The sequence below is a fragment of the Ovis canadensis genome, chromosome 7 (genome assembly GCF_042477335.2).
Source record: "Ovis canadensis isolate MfBH-ARS-UI-01 breed Bighorn chromosome 7, ARS-UI_OviCan_v2, whole genome shotgun sequence".
Lineage (NCBI taxonomy): Eukaryota > Metazoa > Chordata > Mammalia > Artiodactyla > Bovidae > Ovis > Ovis canadensis.
This window is the reverse complement of record NC_091251.1, coordinates 97,640,939-97,660,598: the sequence shown is the minus strand read 5'-3', so window position 1 is coordinate 97,660,598 and position 19,660 is coordinate 97,640,939. Positions and strand designations below refer to the sequence as shown.

At 42.0% G+C, this 19,660-nt stretch overlaps 1 protein-coding gene and 1 non-coding gene across 37 annotated transcripts in view; both read right to left on the bottom strand.

Annotated features, from left to right (window-relative positions):
- Nucleotides 1–516: 516 nt before the first annotated feature.
- On the bottom strand, nucleotides 517–588 carry TRNAW-CCA (transfer RNA tryptophan (anticodon CCA)). The gene has a single exon. It is a non-coding gene; the product is annotated as a tRNA-Trp (tRNA).
- Nucleotides 589–2,746: 2,158 nt separating this feature from the next.
- Nucleotides 2,747–19,660, bottom strand: part of TTLL5 (tubulin tyrosine ligase like 5) — a 313,391-nt gene continuing 296,477 nt past the window's right edge. For 20 of the 36 annotated variants that reach the window (XM_069597116.1, XM_069597115.1, XM_069597110.1 and 17 more), the window contains one exon: nucleotides 2,747–3,402. In XM_069597116.1, the coding sequence (XP_069453217.1) occupies nucleotides 3,380–3,402 (23 nt within the window). In that variant the 3' untranslated portion in view covers nucleotides 2,747–3,379. Of the gene's footprint in view, nucleotides 3,403–12,793; nucleotides 12,880–19,660 lie in introns of all 36 variants that reach the window. The other 16 variants (XM_069597094.1, XM_069597088.1, XM_069597100.1 and 13 more) reach the window with 1 other exon arrangement.

Here is a 19,660-nt window from a genome sequence, read left to right as displayed (position 1 = left end):
GTTCCTTCTCACAGCGATTATCCTCAGACACACAGAGGCGGTGGCTGAGATTTGGGCAGAAATCATCTCCATTTGACCTCCATTTAACTGTGGGCAAAAATCACCTGGTGTGATTTTTGCATATGGAAATGTGTTGGCTTGTCTATTCACTATAAATTCAGGTGAGAATGAGAGAAACTGTGGCAAATGGCCTACGAATATGAGGCCAATTCTGTTCTCAGGTGGACCCTAGAAGAGCTCACCGGGGACTCCTTTTCGGAGGATGGGCCTCTTGTCAGGAAGTTTTGGAATGGAAGAGGGCAAAAGAAGCACAGCCCCATGTTCAACCTCTTATGTGAGGTCACAGGTTCCTAAGCAATGCACAATTCTACTGTGGTTTCATGTCCACCTGAAGCAATCAGCTACAATAAGTGAGGAAATGCGACCCCCGTGGACTAGCCTACCAGGCTTCTCCGTCCATGGGATTCTCCAGGAAAGAATACTGGAGTGGGTTACCATTTCCTCCTCCAGGGTATCTTCCCGACCCAGGGATCGAACCTGGGTCTCCTGCATTGGAGGCAGACACTTTAACCTCTGAGCCACCAGGGAAGATCTACTGAAATTACCACTGGTTAAAAAAAGAAAAACTTTCTGAAGCTAAAATTTGAGGGTGTAGGATGTGTACAATATGTTGGTGCCTGTATGTATGTGTCTGTCTCTGTGTGTGTTCACCTTGCTCCTTCTTGAGTTGTCCCAAATTAAACTGAATTTGGTCACTAAGACTCTCCTCCTGCTTTGTCTACACCCAGCCAGTTCTGAGGGCTCCTCTCTCACACTCCATCCCACATGACACCCATTTACTTCCACTTTTATTTCAGGAACTATGTCCTGTCTTACCAAAGGGAGCCCGTGGGTCTGGAGAGGAGATACAGCATGCTTAGCTCATCAGCCATGGCTACAGCCAGATTTTCAGTCTGTTCATTGATGGCAGTTCTCAAATGTCAGTGGGTGAAAGAATCACCCAAGTGCTTATTTAAAACATGTAATTTCAGGCTGCAGCTTTAGAGACATTGTTACGGCTGGGTTAGGTCCAGCCTACCTAGAAACTGTACTTTGAGAAGTAGTGCCTTATAGCTGATATTATTGGTCCTTGAGGCTTAACTGAGAAGAGGGAAATCATCTTACAGGCCCTAGAATACCGCCCCCTTCCCATCCCCGGCTATTTATTGGTCGAACCATGGCATGTGGGATCTTAGTTCCCCAACCAGGGATCAAACTCAATCCCCCTGCAGTGGAAGCATGGAGTCTTAACCTTTTAATCACTGGACCACCAGGGAAGTTCCAGACTCTCCTTTCTATCCAGCCTCATTAGACATCACTAGAACACTGGCCTCTGTGTTCACCCTAAGGAACCAAGGCCATGAACAGTGTTTCCTGAAGGATCCCAAAGAAAAACAGCCCCACTGTGATTCCAAATCTTCTGTGTTAGGGCTCTATTCTTATCTTAGCTGATACAAATATGGGCAGGGGTCTGAAGCCCAGCCTCCCTGTTCCACCTGTCACTTATAGGCACTACAGAAACCTAAACCATTTTTCTGTCCATCTTTTAAAATATGTGCCCCTTTGGGGGAAGGGTAAAGAGGGGCTCTTTAAGGGTAAAGAAGGAGGATCATAGGATTTGCTCAGTTTGTTACCAAGGGAAGTCCAGTACCAATAATAAGGACATTAAAATACTTGGGTAAATGAAGGAAGACACCTGGAGTTCTGGTCTTACACTTGATCAGCACGTGGTGAATGTAATAAGCAATCAGCCTGAGGAGTCAGTTCTGATGGTTACCTAGGGCAATTCTAAACACTCCAGTTGGTCGAGAAGTTCTTTTACTGGACTCATACCTTCCTATGCTCTTTTATAAAAAGGACTGTATGGTATGTCTCCCCAAATACCTTATTTCCCAGTTCTATACATCAGCAGGGGGCTATGGGGGAATTCTAATTTGTCTACTAATCAATTCATAACCAAATTAGCAGAACAGTTAAGATGGTCCTCAAGCTACTCAGAAGTCTCAGGAACATCTGAATGCATTCTCTCTTCTCTCCTGCAACTGACAGACTTCATTCCTCACGAAGAAAAAGAAGGCTTCCATGTGCTCAAACCTGTTTTCATTCACCAAGAAGGCAATGGAGGCCCTCTTCTCTCCGCCTTTCTGGGTGTCCTTTTTTTTTTAGGATTTCAGTGCTGAATCTCTACCACCTTGTTGTAGAAACTCCAGATGCTGGATTCTCCTCCAGTAACTTCCTGTGGTAGCTAAGTTAACCTTTAGTGGGCCCTGCAGCCACCTTTTAACCTTCTCTGGAAGCCAGAGAGAAGACCTGGCTAGGGTCCACCTAGGATGGATGAGGAAGCATGAAAGCCGAGGCTAAGCAGGAAGCAGCCAGGGGCGGAGCTATATCATTCTGCTGAACTGTTTAGGTAAACACCGTGCAACTGGATGCAAATTCACATGCCATGGGAGGACCCGCCTGCTGTGGTCTGGTAATGGAGACGCGTGCACGCACCAGCATCCCAGGTGCTGGAACTTCCCTTGGGGACGAGCCTGGACCCACCATCTGCTGAAACCAAATGTAAGAACAAAACATCTCTTTTAGAGCTCACATTTCTTAACCAAAGTTTAAAAAATTGCCCAGCAATGAAATAAAATGAGTTGATCCCATTTCAGTCTTGTTTGTGAATACTGATTGTTGGGAAATTAGTAAATGGAAAAAAAAATAAAAATAGACTTACTTTATTAATTTTAGAAATCAGTTAATTCCAAAGGGTGCATTCACTGTGGCCCATGTGGTCAGCGGCACACCGACTTTTGTCTTTACGCCCCCGGGGAAACTTGTGATGCAAGCCCCCCTTTCTCCCAAACCCTCCGGAAAGGGAAGAACAGCTTTGGTAGATAACGTCGTTGGGATTCTAGGTTTGTAGGAGGTAAAGCTTAATACTGCAAAGTCTGGAAAAGAAGAGGAAGCAAAATGCAAATAGCCAAAGAGCCTCTTTTATATCATCTGTGTGGTAGCAGGAGAGGGGCAGAGAAGACCTAAGCAGGTGGGGGAAGGGAGAGGGAAAAGAGGAAAAGATACACGTGTGCTCAGATGGGGTATATATCGCATCCGCTGAAGGTCCCTGCTGCCAAGTTCCATCGAAACCCAGCTGATACGTTTCCCTGTCGTCTCAGGACAAGCCTGGACTGGCTGATGGGCAACAGTCTACTGCCACTTCTGCTGGAAGGCATTGGGGACTGAAGCAGCAAAAAAATACTCTGGACCCCTTGCAGCACTGGTGAGTGCTTCACTGGAGTCAGGCACCCAGGGGTGGCGGAGCAGTGAGCAGGTTCCTCCTCCGCGGGTCTGTGCTTCATCTTTTAGTGTGAATGGGATCTGGAAGAGAGGAAGTCAACCACTGAGTATCAGACATGAGCACGTGGGCTTGTACTAATCTGTGGCAATGTTTGGATAAGTTAGCGTTACTGAAGAATAAAGTAGCTGTGGCCCAGATAAATGAAGGTCACTTGAAAGTAGAAAACTATTCAGTTAATAATTTTTTAGGTTTATTTTTTAATTGGAGGATAACTGCTTTACAATGTTGTGTGGGTTTCTGCCATACAACACCATGAATCGGCCATAAGTATACACGTGTCCCCTCCCTCTTGAACCTCCCTCCCACCCTTCTAGGTTGTCACCTAGCACTGGGTTGAGCTCTTCTTAACTACTTTTGTTGGAAACTGTTCTAAACACTCTCATTTTGACGCTGCTGCTTTTTTGTGTAGACCTCTTAGTTTCTCCTGGCCCCCCACAAGAACACTTACCCCTTTTGCTTCTTCAATAAAAGATGCTAATTACAAGCTACCCTTTTCTTGAACCTCAGAGTCAGCATTGTTAGCATTCAATATTGAACTGTGTGGGAAAACTATTCTATGTATGCTCCAGTTTGTCTAAATCTTCCTTCCATGTAGGGTTATCAGGTAACACTTGACCTTGTATCCCCTGCGCTAGCCCCCAAATATATCCCTACACTCCTCCATCCAGTTTAGGAAAAGGAACATTACCACTACCTCAAATCCCCCACGCTGCTGCTGCTGCTAAGTTGCTTCAGTTGTGTCCAACTCTGTGCGACCCCATAGACGGCAGCCCACCAGGCTCCTCTGTCCCTGGGATTCTCCAGGCAAGAATATTGGACTGGGGTCCCATTCCCTTCTGCAAAGCATGCATGCTAAGTCGCTTCAGTCATGTCCGACTCTGTGCAACCCCATGGACAGCAGCCCACCAGGCTCCTCTGTAGGCAAGAGTACTTGGAAGGGGTTGCCATTTCCTTCTCCAGTGAGACTCTCTTAATTCTTTCCCATCCCCACTATCCTGCATTTTGGGTTTATCTTTCCCTTGTTTGCTTTTTAAAAAAACAGGTTTGGTTACTATATATACTCATATCCTAAACATTATATTTCAGGTTTATGTAAGTTTGAATTTTACAATGCTATTTCGTTATGTGACTATTCTTACATGTGATCTCAGCACACAACTGGAAGAATTTCTTTAGATAGATACTTAGGAGTGGAATTGTTGGGTCATAAATACTTGCATCTTCAACCCTCTAAAAATAATGCCAGATTATTTTTGAAAGCAGTTGTACCAATTCACACCCCCTCTGACAGAGTAAGAGCCCCAACCCCTGGCCTTCTCTATATGTGGAAAAGTGGTATTGCCTGAGTATAAAATTTTTGTAAATCGACTGAGATATGATGGTATCCTACTGTGGCATCTGCCTGATTAGGAATGAGGTTGAACATTTTTTCAAGTTTATCTAGTATTACACATACATATTTTTTCTTCAACAAAATTCCAGGACATGCCTTTTGCTTATTTTCCAATTGAGTCATTGCTTTTTAATGTTTTTAAATAGCTCTATTGGGATATAATTCCATACCATTCAATTTATCCATTTAAGGTGTAAAATCCAGTGGCTTTTAGTATATTCACTGTGCATCCATCACCACAATCAGGTCTAGAACATTTTCACTGAAATGAAGTGAACACCCACACCTCTTAGCCATCACCCCCGTACATCGCATGCCCCCGCCCCTCGGTACCCATTACTCTCTTTCTACCTCTGTGGATTTGCCTATTCTGCTGTTGTCGTGCAGTCTCTAAGCTGTGTCTGACTCTCTGCAGCCCCTTGGACGGCAGCACTCCAGGCTCTTCTGTCTGTTATTATCTAACATTGCCTACTGTGGGCTCAGTCGCTTCAGTCGTGTCCGACTCTTTAGGACTCCACGGTCTGCAGTCTGCCGGGCTCCTCTCTGCCCATGGGATTCTCCAGGCAAGAACACTGGAATGGGTTGCCATGCCCCGCTCCAGGGGATCTTCCCAACCCAGGGGCTGAAAGTGCATTCTGCAGCTCCTGCCTTGCAGGCAGATTCTTTACCGCTGAGCCATCAGAGAAGCCCATTCTGGACATTGCCTATTAAGTGGAATCCTTTAGTATGCAGTCCTTTGTGTCTGGCTTCTGTCACTTACCATAATGTTTTCAGGGGGCGGTTCATCTCACAGAATGTATCAGTATTCTGCTCCTTGAACGGCTGAGTAATGCTCCCTTGTGTATATATACTACATTCACTCACTCATTAGTTGCTGGATGTTTGGGCTGTTTCCACCTCTTGGATATTATTAATAATCTGCTATAAACACTCAAGTGCAAGTTTTTGTTTGGACATATGTCTTCATTTGGGTTATATACGTAAGAGTAGAATTGCTGGGTTATAATGGTAATTCTATGTTTAACGGTTTGAGGACCTGCCAAACTGTTTTCCAAAGTAGGTGCACCATTTTGGATTTCCACAAGCAGGGTATAAAGCTTCTCATTTCTTCACATCCTCGTCGACACTTATTATTGTCTTTTTTTGAATATCACCATCCTGGTGGGTATGAAATGATATTCTGTTGTGGTTCTGATTTGCATTTACTTAGAAACTAATGCTGTTGAGAATGTTTTCATAAGCTAATTTCCATGCATATCTTCTGTGGAGAAATGTCTTGTTCAGATTCTTTGCCCATTTAAAAAACGGAGTTGTTTTTTCAATTAATGAGTTGTAAGACTTCTCTACATATCTAGATGTAAATCCTTTATTACATAAATAATTTGCAAACATTTTCTCCCATTCTGTGGTTTGTCATTTCATTTTGATGGTGTCCTCTGAAGCACAAAATGTAAAAATTTTGATGATGTCCAGTTTTTCTATTTCTTTTCTTTTTGTTGCTTATGCTTTTGATGTCGTATCTAAGAAACTACTTACTGATTTTTAAAGTCTTTGCTTAATACCTGGACACTAATTTTTTGAAGGTATGTTACAAATACCCTCATTGAGTTTGTGACTTGTTTCTTCAATCTCTTTAGAGTATCTTTTTTTGTAGAGGTTGTTTCATGATTAATTTATAAGTAATGTCCTATTCCGAGATAAAAATTAGGTTGCATTTTTAGATATACACTTAACAAGTGACCTTTCCAGAAAATGACTTTGTTTTAAATGTTAAGACTTTCAGAATATCCAGGGCAGTCACCATAAAAAAACAGATGGTTTCTTTTAAAAACTTCTTAAAATTAAAAATTTCAAACATGCACACAAACTAGAAGAGCATCAGACACTTTCCTGTTCCCACCCTCTAGCTTTGATCAGCATCAGCATCCTACAATCCTTCTTTCATTTCTCTCCCTGTGCATACTTTTTCTTCTGGAATACTTCATAGAAAACCCAAGATAACACATCATGTTATCCATAAATGCTTTAGCATCTATTTCATGTAGGTAAGGACTCAAGGATAAAAGGAAAACAAATCAACCCCCGACCCCCCAGCATAGTTATGGTGTCTTAGAAGTTCTTAATTTGAACAAAGTCAAATTGATCAGTTTTCACCTTTCTAGTTTGCACTTTGGGGATCTGAGAAAGCTTTTCCTTACATTATATATTGTCATATACTGTCTTATAAAATATGGACACTTTTGCTTCTGTATTTAAGTATTTCAATCCAAACTAAAATTGTGTACAGGATGAAGCATAGATCTACTTTCATTTTTTCTTACACAATAACAAAATTTCCTAGCATTATTTATTGAAAAATCTACCCTTTCCTCCTTTAACTGCAGTATTTCTCTACCATACACTGTTTCCATGCAGAAGAAACACAGTTTACTGTGCCAACACCACATTTTCTTAATTTCTTTACCTTGATAATAATTCTGGTTATGTGGTAAGACAAGTCACATATGGCCCCCTATCTCTCATTACTATTCTGTAAGAGTATAAGGGTTATACTTGGCCATTTTCTCTTCCAGGTAAATTTCAGAATCAACTTAAGCTTTAAAAAAAATGAACAACTAATATCCTCTTCTCCAGTCTACAGATCAATTTTGGAGTGAACTGACATCTTACCAAACTGATTTTTAATATATGAACATGTTTCTCTCTTCACTGTTTTTTTTGTTTTCTTAAGTGACTCTACATAGGGTTTTATAATTTTTTAAACACTAGGTTTTAACTATTTTTGTTAGATTCTTCCCTAGGTATAGTATATGTTTTCATGATTATAACTTTGACACAAAGAGTCTGTGCTAAGTAGCTTCGGTCGTGTCTGACTCTTTGTGACCCCTTGGACTGTAGCCCACCAGGCTCCTCTGTCCATGGGATTTTCCAGACAAGAATACAGGAGTGGATTGCCAAGCCCTCCTCCAGGGGATCTTCCCAACCCAGGGATGGAACCCGCGTTTCTTATGTCTCCTGCACTGGCAGGTGGGTTCTTTAACCACCACCACCACCTGGGAAGCCCGACACAAGGGGTATCTTTTCTATAATCTGTAATTGATTTTGGAAAATGTTTGTAAAGCTAATAATTTACTTGAATACTTGTTTTGGGTTTCCAAGCAGACAGATGCATTATGTGAGAATAATGACAGATTTTCTTCAGTCCTTTCTTCATTTTTCCCTTGTGCTACTTTATTGACCAGGACTTTCAGTACAACATTCAATAGAAGTGACGGGTTCCCTTGTCCTGCTCTGCACCTTAAAGGAAATATTTTCAAGGTTTCCCAACTAATAGTATGATAGTTACTGTTGACTTTTTGTAGAGATATTCTATTATTAGGTTCTTTTCTGAGTTAGCTAGGAATTTTTTTTATTTAAGTCATGAAAGTACTGAATTTATCAAATGCTCATTCTGTATCCATTGAGAGGAGCATATCATTTTTTTCCCCTTTGATCTGTTACTGCAGAAAATTATGAGTCCCTTTTTAAATATGACACAATCCTTGAAGCTCTGGGTGGACCTAACTTGATCATGATTTTTTTTTTTTTAACATTATTGGGCTCAGTTCGCTAATGCTGTAGCCAGATTTTTTCACATTTATATCCACAATTAAGAAATTATAATTTCAGAACTTTTAGGGTAGACTGTCTTTGTTAGGTCTTGCTATTAAGACAATAATAAGAGTTAGGGTGTTACTCCTTTTCCTTGACTCTGAAACAGTTTATAGAAGATTCGTAGATGTGGTTCTTAGATGTCCAGTAAAACTATAAAAGCCTAGGGTTGAGCTTGTGAGAAGACTTGTTCTTGACTCAGTTTCCTAATAAGTAAAATAATATCTGGGCTTTATATTTCTTCTTTAGTAAATTTTTGTAAGCTAACTACTAAAATTGTATCCATCCCTGGTAGCTCAGCTGGTAAAGACTCTTCCTGCAATGTAGGAGATGCCAGTTCGATTCCTGGGTCAGGAAGATCCTATGGAGAAGGGATAGGCTACCCACTCCAGTATTCTTGGGCTTCCCTGGTGGCTCAGATGGTAAAGAATCAGCCTGCAGTGTGGGAGACTTGGGTTCAATCCCTGGGTTGGGAAGATACCCTGGAGAAGGGCATGACAACCCACTCCAGTATTCTTGCCTAGAGAATCCCCATGGACAGAGGAGCCTGGTGGGCTACAGTCTATGGGGTCACAAAGAGCTGGACGCCACTGAGTGACTAAGCACACACATCCATCTCAACAAAGTTTTAAAAATGTATCAAAACAAGGTTATTCATAGTATCTTCCTACCATCTGTTTTATCTCTGAAGCATGTATAATGTCTCTATTTGTTCCTCACAACCCTATGTTTATTTTCTATTTTGTTAATTTCCTCTTTTATCTTTATTATCTTTGAATTTATGTTGTTCTTTTTTTAACTTCTTAAGTCAGACACTTAGCACATTAACTTTCAGCCTCTCCCCTTTCCCTAGCATAAATCTGCCTTTAATATTCCTCAGGTTTTGATAAACAGTGTTTCCAAACTACGATTTTTTTGATGAATTAACTCTTTCTTAATTTCTAAACACACGAGACTCTTCCACTCATTCTTCTGTTACTGGATTGTGATCCAGGAAGATGGTCTTTGAAATGTGATTTAAAGCCTACTACATAGTTTCTACAGACACTAATGTTTGTTATGCGCTTACACAGCATGATGTTCTACACACATCATGTCAAGTCTGTGAACTGAGTGGTTCAAACTTCCTAAAATGTTTTCAAGATTTTCAGACTGCTTGATTTAGCAATTACTGAGTCACATTAAAACATTCCATAACGAAGATGGATTTGTCTGTTTCTCTTTGTGGTTAAGTTTTGCCCAATATATATATATATTTTTATAACTATTCATTTTATTTAATTTTAAAAATCACTCAATATGCTAGTTAAAATAAGTCCACAAGGAAAGGATACTTTCCTGATGAATTTTCAGAACTTTTTGCCAAAATGTAGTGATTCCTTTTATTTTTCAATCTACTTTTTGCCTTAAAATCTATTTTGTCTGGTGACTATAAGTGTACCCTCCTAGTATATCTTTTTCCAACCTTTCCTTTCATGCTTTTTCATATACTTATGATTGAGATGTATCTCTAATTTTAAGTAGTCTACAAGTGGCTGCTTAAAACCAAGGCTGACAATATATCCTCTTCTGGTTGACCACTTCTCCCCACCTCCACTGCTACTATCTTGCCCCGTCTGACGCAGCAGCCACAGAGATGATACCAGACCCAAAGTCAGCTCCTGCACGCCTCTACCCGGAATGCTCTGACGGCTCGCACTTCCCTCAAAAGGGAAGTACAGGTCCTTTCCTTAGCTTGTGGGGTCTTCGGGATCTGACCCCTCATCATCTCTGAGGCCCATCTGTGTCCACTCTTCCTTGCTCCCTACTGGCCTGCTTGTCTTTCCCAAACACGGCAGCCACAATCCCTTTCAAGGCAGGTGCGCGCACTGTGCCCTCTGCTTGGAATTCCCTTCCCTCGTCACCACCGGTTCAGGCCCTCACCCCCTTCAGGTCTTCACTCAAACGCCACCCTTCCTGACTACTGCTCAGCACAGTGCCTCTCCTCACTCCCCGTTTCCTTTCACGGCTTCACTTTTTCTCTGGAACACTCACCACTATCTAATGCACTATTTGTGTTACTTACTTGGTTTCCTGTCTCTCTCCCATTAGGGAGTTTTGGTTATTTTGTTCACTGCTCTGAGCTGTGTGCCTAGTGCTGACCAGTGTGTAGCACGTAGTGTGGTTTAGGGCTAAGCTGTGTGCGACCCTTTGGCCACCCCATGAACTGCAGTCAGCCAGGCTCCTTTGTCCACGGGATTTTCACATAGCAGGTGCTCAGTAAATATCTGTCCAATGAATCAGTCTCTTTCACTGGAACATTTAGTTCATTCACATTTCTGTAATTACTAATATTTTAATTTACATCCACGATCTTAAATCGCGCTTCCTATGTGTTCTACCTTTTCTGTGTTTTCTTATGGATTTGTCATTTTTATCATCTCGTTTCCTCTCTACTATTTTGGAAGTTTCACATTTGTAACCTTCTAGTAATTACTCTGCTCCCTTCTGCATTTGTATAAAGCATGTATGGCTGAAGTTATCAATATCTTCATCTTTTCATTGTACCATGTCGGGTTAGATGCCTCTCACTCTGATCATACCTTCTCTTTTGATTTATATGATACTGATGTTGGATATTTTCATTCCCTTCCTCTCCCTTGTAGCCTCACAAGAACATCATTAGTACTTCACTGGTTATTATGTTTACATTTGTCCACATTTTTATACAGTCTTTGCTCATAATTCCTCCTTGCATTTCAGACCTTTTTCTGGCATCATCTTTCTCTATTTGAAATACATTCTTTAGGTTCTTTCCTTTTGTGGCGGTTTGTTAGGGGCAAATTCTTCAGGGCTTTATATGTTAAAAAGTGTCTTTTTTTTCATCCTCATCTATGAAATGCTTTAAACATGCTTTAGGTTTGGTAATTCTTTCTTGTCATCAACGGTAAGGTTTCCACCACCTCTGTTGAGGAGTATGCTGGCACCCTTTGGTAAGGCTTCTTTGCTCTTTCCTTTGTCTCTGGCATTCTAAAGTTTAAGCATGGTGTGTCTAGGTGTGGATTTCTTGCGATTCACTGCAATTTGTGTATCTTTCATCAGCCTTGGAAAGTTTTTAGCCATTAACGCTTCAAATATTGCCCTGTTCCATTTTTTTTCTGGAACTCCAATTAGATAGCTATTAGGGCGTCTCGCTTGGTTTTCCACCGTTTTATTATTTTTTTCTGTACTACATTTCAGATAGTTTCTTTAAAAGCAACTTCAGCTCATTGAATCTCTCTTCAGCTGGATCTAATCTGTACTGAAGCCCATCTGTTGATTTTTAAACTTTAATTACTGTATTTTTTTCTATTCTGAAAGTGCTACTTAGTTCTTTTTTTCAAATCTGTTTGGTCATAATTTTAATCTCTTGGTTTTACTCATAGTCTCACTCCCTCTTAATTTCTCTAAACATATGAGCAAGTTTTTTTGTTTGTTTGTTTTTAGCTATTAAAAAAAACTATTTATTTTTAATTGAAGGATAATTATAATATTGTGGTGGTTTCTGTCATCCATCAACATGGAACCGCCATAGGTATATATGTATGTCCCTTTCCTCTTGAGCCTCCCTCCCACCTCCCACCCTAGCCCACCCCTCCAGGTTGTCACAGATCCCTGGTTTGAGTTCTCTGAGTCATGCAGCAGATCCCCACTGGCTGTTTTACATGTGTTAGAGTCTATGCTTTCATGCTGCTCTCTCCATTCATCCCCACCCCCTGCCTGCCTATGCCCATAAGTCTCTTCTCTATGTCTGCGTCTCTACTGCTGCCCTGCAAATAGGTTCATCAGCACCATCTTTCTAGATTTCATAAATATACATTAATATACAATATTTGTCTTTGAGAAAATATTTTTTAATTGTATGTCTGGTTATTTCAATATCTTAGTTTTTACAGGTCTGATATTGTTAGCTGTTATTTTTGCTGACTTTTACTTACGGTGCCATCTTTCCTTCTTTGCTAAACGGTAATACCATGGTTCTTAAAATGTTACCTCCGGGAATTATTTGAGATTTGAGTTGAAGGAGGATTTCTCCAGGAAAAAAAAAAAAAAAAAAAGGTATTTAATTCTACTGGGTGCCCGGGGCCACTACTAGCTTAGGACTACTTAAACGAAGTTCTCAGGTTGAAGTTTTTTGAAGTACCTAGGGAATAGGGTTGTAAATGAACAGGGGAGAGTCCCCTACTCCATCTCACTCACCACCAAGGTTTAAGACAGGCAATTTCTTTCAGTGCCTGAGCAGAGGAGGTCAGGTGGGTGGGTCGTTTATTTCTGGATAAACTTTCCAAGGAGGATATAGCCCTGTGGGGTCCCATCTTTATGTGAAAGGTCTCCGGTTAGACTCTCACCTTGAGATTGGCCTGTTGTCCCTTACATCTGCCATAATTCTGGTCGAGAGCTGCTTCCATCCCTTCTCCTGCCTGGTGACCCGGTGCTGGATAATCGGGGCAGGAAGGGTATAGAATGATAATGTTACTGCATCTTCCCCCTCCCTGCCTCTGTGGCCATGATCATGATCACAGCCCAGTGCTTTTTTGTAGGACTTAAAAAAAAAAATGGCCGTTGAAGTTATCCCATCTTCTTTTTTGCTTTGATGTCCTAGTGTGGAAATGCTTTCTTGTTTTTTGGTCAAATGTCTATGGATTATACTATCTATTTATACACTTGGCTTTTATCAAATAAAGTTACATCTTATTAGGTTAGTTCTAAAGTCAAGAAGCAACACAGGCATAAAATCAGAGTTACTTCTGAAAATCGTAAAGCACCTGTAAACTACATTATACTGGTCTGGCAACTATCAGAGTCCAACAAACCCAATTCTTCTTCCAGCCTAGTACCAGATTAAAGTAACTGCCCTCTGTTACTTTAATACAGCGAATAAAAATATTTTTAAACATGGGGCAACATTTGCGAAGGTGAAACATGCCGTTAGAGGCACCTGGGAGCAGAGGCGGCCCAGGAGACCCACACCCCACGCTCACTTTAAGGCACGCGCTCCCCGAGCAGAATGGTTGACAGACTTCCCTAAATTGCCCCAAACCGTTTCTTGAACCTTTTCTGGGGGGTGGGTAGGGGGAGGGGACTGTGTCTTGCACGTGTCCCTCACTTCCCCTGCGATGTTCTTTTAAGGGCAGAGACCATGTCTTACGAATCTTTATGTGACCCGACCTCCTAGTATTTTGGTGTGCAAGTATTTACAAGGGGACTGCATGGTAAATACTCTGTTGACTGCTGTGGAAATGATCAGTAGCACAGTTCCCAGTGGGAAGTAAAAGGCTTCCAACTAACAATACAGACTGTGCTTCTTCAAGCGGCAAAAGGTCTGGTGTGATAAGCAGCAATCACGCTCCAGACCAGTGCTCCACCACTTATCAGCTGTCTCAAGGAAAGGGGTACAGATTTCCAGGGAGATCCTCTGATCACGGCTTTTCTAATTGAGAAAAAACAGAACATCATCACGACTTCTATTCCAATAAAGACAGCCCGGACCTCAACCAACATGGTGTAACTAGAGTGATCTTTCTCCCTCCAAGGTCTGAAGCGAGTAAGAGAAAATTACTTTTTAAAATTACCTAAATGCAAAAAGTTTTTAAAGTTGTGCTTTAGATTTGTCCCTAAGGCCTTTCCAACTGATCTGAGTCGCCCTGGTAGTACCCTGGCAGCATTCTGGTTTGCTAAGAAAGAGAGTGAATGAATCACTTTATTTTTATCCTGAGTGACACAAGGAGAAAGGAGACAGCTGGGGAGTGAGGGCCAACCTGCTGGCCTCCCCCGCCACCTTCCTGGGCACAGCTCGAGTATGCAGGAATGAACAACACAGGCACAAAAGCGAAAGATCCATTTCAGGAAGCCCTGCCCGGGTGACACACAGGCGCACCAGGCACAGCTGCGAGGGGCTTGTTCAGAGCAAAGGCAGCCCCCGAGTGACGCTGAAAAGCGGCCACACGGGAGAAAGGAGCTGGCCGACCACAGCAGCACCGTCGGACTCTCACACCCTTCCAGAAATGCTCCTGCCTTTCTAAAAAATACAGGCACTTGGTGTAACTCTCTGATGCCAACACCAACATGGGCTCAAGACACCATCCATGGGGGGAGATGTACTTCCTACTTGCCCATGAGCAATGAATAGTTTTAACTGCTGTTTAAAGGAGTTCTCCTGTAAAGAACTAAAGTCACATAGACAATAAGCCTAATTCTTCTCAGAACTGTACCCAATGAAACTCTGAAAGTATATTTCATTCTTACAGACCTGTAAAAACCGTATCACCCTTATTCGGGTTCATTTGCTTATTACAATAAACCCGAAGATGAGTGGGATAAAGCTACAGCATGGACAGAAAGATACAAATCCATGAGAATGACTTTCAGATGCCACTCGATCACAACTGTTTCTAGTGAAAGTCGCTCAGGCCTGTCAGATTCTTTGCGTATAGTCCATGGAATTCTCTAGGCCAGAATACTAGAGTGGGTAGCCTTTCCCTTCTCCAGGGGATCTTCCCAACCCAGGGATCGAACCCAGGTCTCCTGCATTGTGGGCGGCTTCTTTGCCAGCTCAGATAGTGAGTATGCGCAGGGCAGACTCTCTCACACACTTGCATAGAGGCTTTTTTGGCATGCTTATGCTGCTTTCTCTTTGGCTTCAGTCGTGTTCTGATTCTTTGCGACTCTTACTGACTGGAGCCCACCAGGCTCCTCTTGTCCATGGAATTCTCCAGGCAAGAATACTGGAGTGGATTGCCATTTCCTTCTCCAGGGGATCTTCCTGACCCAGGGATCAAACCAGAGTCTCCTGCATCGCAGACAGATTTCTTTACTGTCTTGAGCCACCAGGGAAGCCCCTTTTTGGCATGAACATTTAATAATTTCCTTTTTTACATATATATGCGTTAGTATACCGTATTGGTGTTTTTCTTTCTGGCTTACTTCACTCTGTGTAATAGGCTCCAGTTTCATCCACCTCATTATAAGTGATTCAAATGTATTCTTTTTAATGGCTGAGTAATACACCATTGTGTATAGTATGTACCACAGCTTTCTTATCCATTCATCTGCAGATGGACATATATAATATCTATATGTAAAATTTATATATACCTGTAAATAAATCTGGATTTATAAAATAGACCACTAAATCATTAAAAGGGAAATGATTTGTTTCAAAGAAAGTTTTTACCTTCTTGAAAAGAATTGATTTCTTATGCAAATTTAATGATGGCCATTCTGACTGGTGTGAGGTGGTACCTCATTGTGGTTTTGATTTGCATAAGAGAGTAATTAATTGCATAAGAAATTAATTAATTAAGTAGACTTTTTAATGATGTTCATTCTGACCTGGGGTGAGGTGGTAATACCTCATTGTAGTTTTGAAAGCCTACTAATAATAAAAGTTGGAGAGGGTACAGAGAAAAGGGAACCCTCCTACACTGCTAGTAGGGATGTAAACTGGTACAGCCACTATGGAGAACAGTATGGAAGTACATTAAAAAACTAGAGTTGCCACAAAAATTGAAAGTTGCTCAGTTCGTTCAGTTCAGTTGCTCAGTGGTGTCCAACTCTTTGCGACCCCATGAATCGCAGCACACCAGGCCTCCCTGTCCATCACCAACTCCCAGAGTTCACTCAGACTCACATCCATCGAGTCAGTGATGCCATTCAGCCATCTCATCCTCTGTCGTCCCCTTCTCCTCCTGCCCCCAATCCCTCCCAGCATCAGAGTCTTTTCCAATGAGTCAACTCTTGCTCAGTCGTGTCCAATTCTTAGCAACCCCATGGACTGTAGCCCACAAGGCTCCTCTGTCCATGGAATTCCCCAGGCAAGAGTATTGGAATGGGTAGCCATTCTGTTTTCTAGGGGATCATCCCAACCTAGGGATTGAACCTAGGTCTCCTGCATAGGAGGCGGATTCTTTACCATCTGAGCCACCAGGGAAGCTCAAGAATACTAGAGTGGGTAGCCTGTTCTTTCTCCAACAGATCTTCATGAGCCAGGAATCGAACCAGGGTCTCCTGCACTGCAGGTGGATTCTTTACCAGCTGAGCTACCAGAGAAGCCCCCCCAAAACTGACATATGATCCAGCAATCCCACTCCTGGGCGTATACCAAGACAAAAGTATAATCTGAAAAGATATATGCACTTCCGTGTTCACAGTGGTACTATTTACAATAGCCAAGACATGGAAATAACCTAAATGTCCACTGCTAGATGAGTGCTTAAAGAAGATGTTGTATATACACACGCAATGGAACATCAATCAGCCATACAAAAGCGTGAAATAATGGCATCTGCAGCAACATGGCTGGGCCTGGAGATGATCGCACCACTTGAAGCCAGAAAAAGACAAGCGCCGCGTGACTGTAACTTGTGTGTGGAATCTTACACACAAAACAGAAACAGACTCACAGACATACAGGAACAGGCCTGTGGTTGACCAGGGGCAGAGGGAAGGGGAGAAGGCCAGGACTGGAAGTTGGGAACTAGTAGACGCAAACCAGTATATATCGGATGGATAAACAAAAAGGCCCTACTGTACAGCACAGGGAACTATATTCAGTATAGTATAACAAACCAAAATGAAAAAGAATGTAAAAAAGTATGCATGTGGGTAAGGGAATCACTGCTGTACAGCAGAAATTAACACAACACTGTAAATCACTATACTTCAATAAAGTTAAGAAAAAATACAGTAACCATAAAAAGTTAACAAAAAGGATTTAATTTCTTTATAGAGAGTTCTAGAAATGAAGAGTGACATTGTAACACAAGGCTATGAACTTTAATTTGATTTCTTCTAATCAGAAGAAATTTAATCTGATTTCTTCTAATCAGAAATCTAACCTAAATCTTTGGAATTTAATAATGATTATTGTTTTTTGACTATAGGATAAATTCATGACCACTGTAAAAAACTTAGGTTTAAGAACAAATTTTTACATAGCTTTGAGTTCAAAAGCACTGATGTACAGAGGGATCTTTCCTATCTAGAACAATTATTTTTAGCCTGATAAAACTCCAGTCTCATTCCTCCTATAGTAAATGCAGCATTACTTCAAAAAAGCTACTGGATACCAAGGATCAGGAGAAGAGCAGATGTTCAATTACCTGAGGAAAGTAAATGAAGGGACCCTAAACCAGTGACTTTCAAGCTTTTTAAGAATTGCAACACACAGTATAAAAACTACATCTCATGTGAACACAACCGTAAGTGGCTTTATGACTTAAAGTCTCACAGAACAGCTCTTACTTTTACCATAGATGGAACTGGGTGTTTTTTCTTTCTACTCCATTCTGTTCCATTGAGGGGGGCGGGGAGGCAGGAAGAATTGACCATTACAACCAGTGGTATGCTAGTAAATGTTTAACAACTGGCTCTTTGCGGTAAAATAAGCAAACAAAAGCCCCGACTTGGCGTTGCTGGCTGTTGTCCACCACAGCTGAGTTCAAGTAAGCAACGTGAAGTCACCGAAGGCAGGACTAAGAAGAGGCAGGCACCGCGGGTTCTTGTGAGTCTGGCTGTGACCCACCAAATTGATTTGATGACCCACTCGTAGGTCATGACCCACAGTTTAAAAACGACTGCTCGAGAGTCTAGACAATCAAATTCCTTAGCAGTTCACAGGAAGCTGAGAGAGGCCAGCAAATACTGTTCCCAGGAGGCACTGAATGAGCACACAGGCACTGGGATGACAAGCCGCCTGGGCACCGGAGGGGAACCACCTCTCACCCTGGGCATCTCTGAACCAGCCTTCAGCCTCCCCAGGACTGATCATGTGGAGAAAGCAAGTGGTACTAGCAGTAACCTTAGGAAAATCACCATCTCTCTGAGTTTCCTTTTCTTTATTGTTATATAGAAATTGTGTACTTCAGTGGATTCTTGTAGGATAATTCACATGAAGACATTCTGAAAATTGTAAAGGGACCTACAGGACAGTATTCATATGAAAATGACCACATTTAACACAATCTTATTCACAGGGAATTGAATATCACCTGTCTTAGCATCTGAGTTCACCGGTCATGCCCACCTTCTTGACCTCTCCTGCGTGGTTCTCTGAGATTATGAAATATCCAGGGGCCTCCTCTCGAGGCTGGTTCCTTGGACTCCTCCACGGGCTCCTTTTCTCCTTTGCACTTTGTTGCTCCTTTCCCTCAGGAGAATTTGTCCACTGACAGGTAGCTCTAAGGACCACTGCTAAACTCTACATCCGGTTTTGACTTCTCCCTGGCTTTTGAGAAGACTTTTCTGAATTTAATGTTCAGCCATCATCTGAATTTGACTTCTAAAATACTATCCAGGAAGCAAAGACTCTCCCAAACAATCAATCCAAAGAAGGTCACACCAAGACACACTGTAATTAAAATGGCAAACATTAAAGATAAAGAATATTAAAAGCAGCAAGGGAACGGCAACAAGTTACATACAGAGGAGCTCCATAACACTATCAGCTGACTTTCCAGCAGAAACTTTCAAGCAGAGGAAAGGGAAAAACCTGCCACCAAGAGTATGTGGCGAGACTTTCCTTTAGATATGAGGGGGAGATCAAAGGGTTACAGATAAGCACCACCAAAAAGTTCAGTACCACCAAACCAGCTTCACAAGAAATACTGAAGGGACTTCTCTAGTGAAAAAGAAAAGGCTACATCTAGGAACATGAAAATTATGGAAGGAAAAATCTCATTGGTAAAGGCAAATATACAGGAAAGGTAGCAAATCAGCTGTGTATAAAGCCATTGCTGTGCTTGCTTAGTCACTTCAGTTGTGTCCGACTCTTTGTGACCCAGGGACTGTAGCCCACCAGGTCCTCTGTCTGTGGGGATTCTCCAGGCAAGAGTACTGGAGTGGGTCGCTGTGCCCTCCTCCAGGGGATTTTCCCAACCCAGGGATTGAACCCAGGTCTCCCACATTACAGGCGGATTCTTCACCATCTGAGCCACTTAGGGAAGCCCATAAAGCTAGTAGGAAGGTTAAAAGGCAAAAGTAGTAAAATCATCCGTAGCCACAATAAGTTGTTAAGGGATACACAGAGCAAAAAGATGTGACATGTTGTTCAGTTGCTAAGTCGTCATGTCTGACTATTGCGACCCCCTGGACTGCAGAACGCCAAGCTCCCCTGTCCTTCACTATCTCCTGGAGTTTGCTCATATTCATGTCTACTGAGTCACGCATGATGCTAACCACCTCATCCTCTGCTGCCCCCTTCTGCTTTTGCTGCCTTC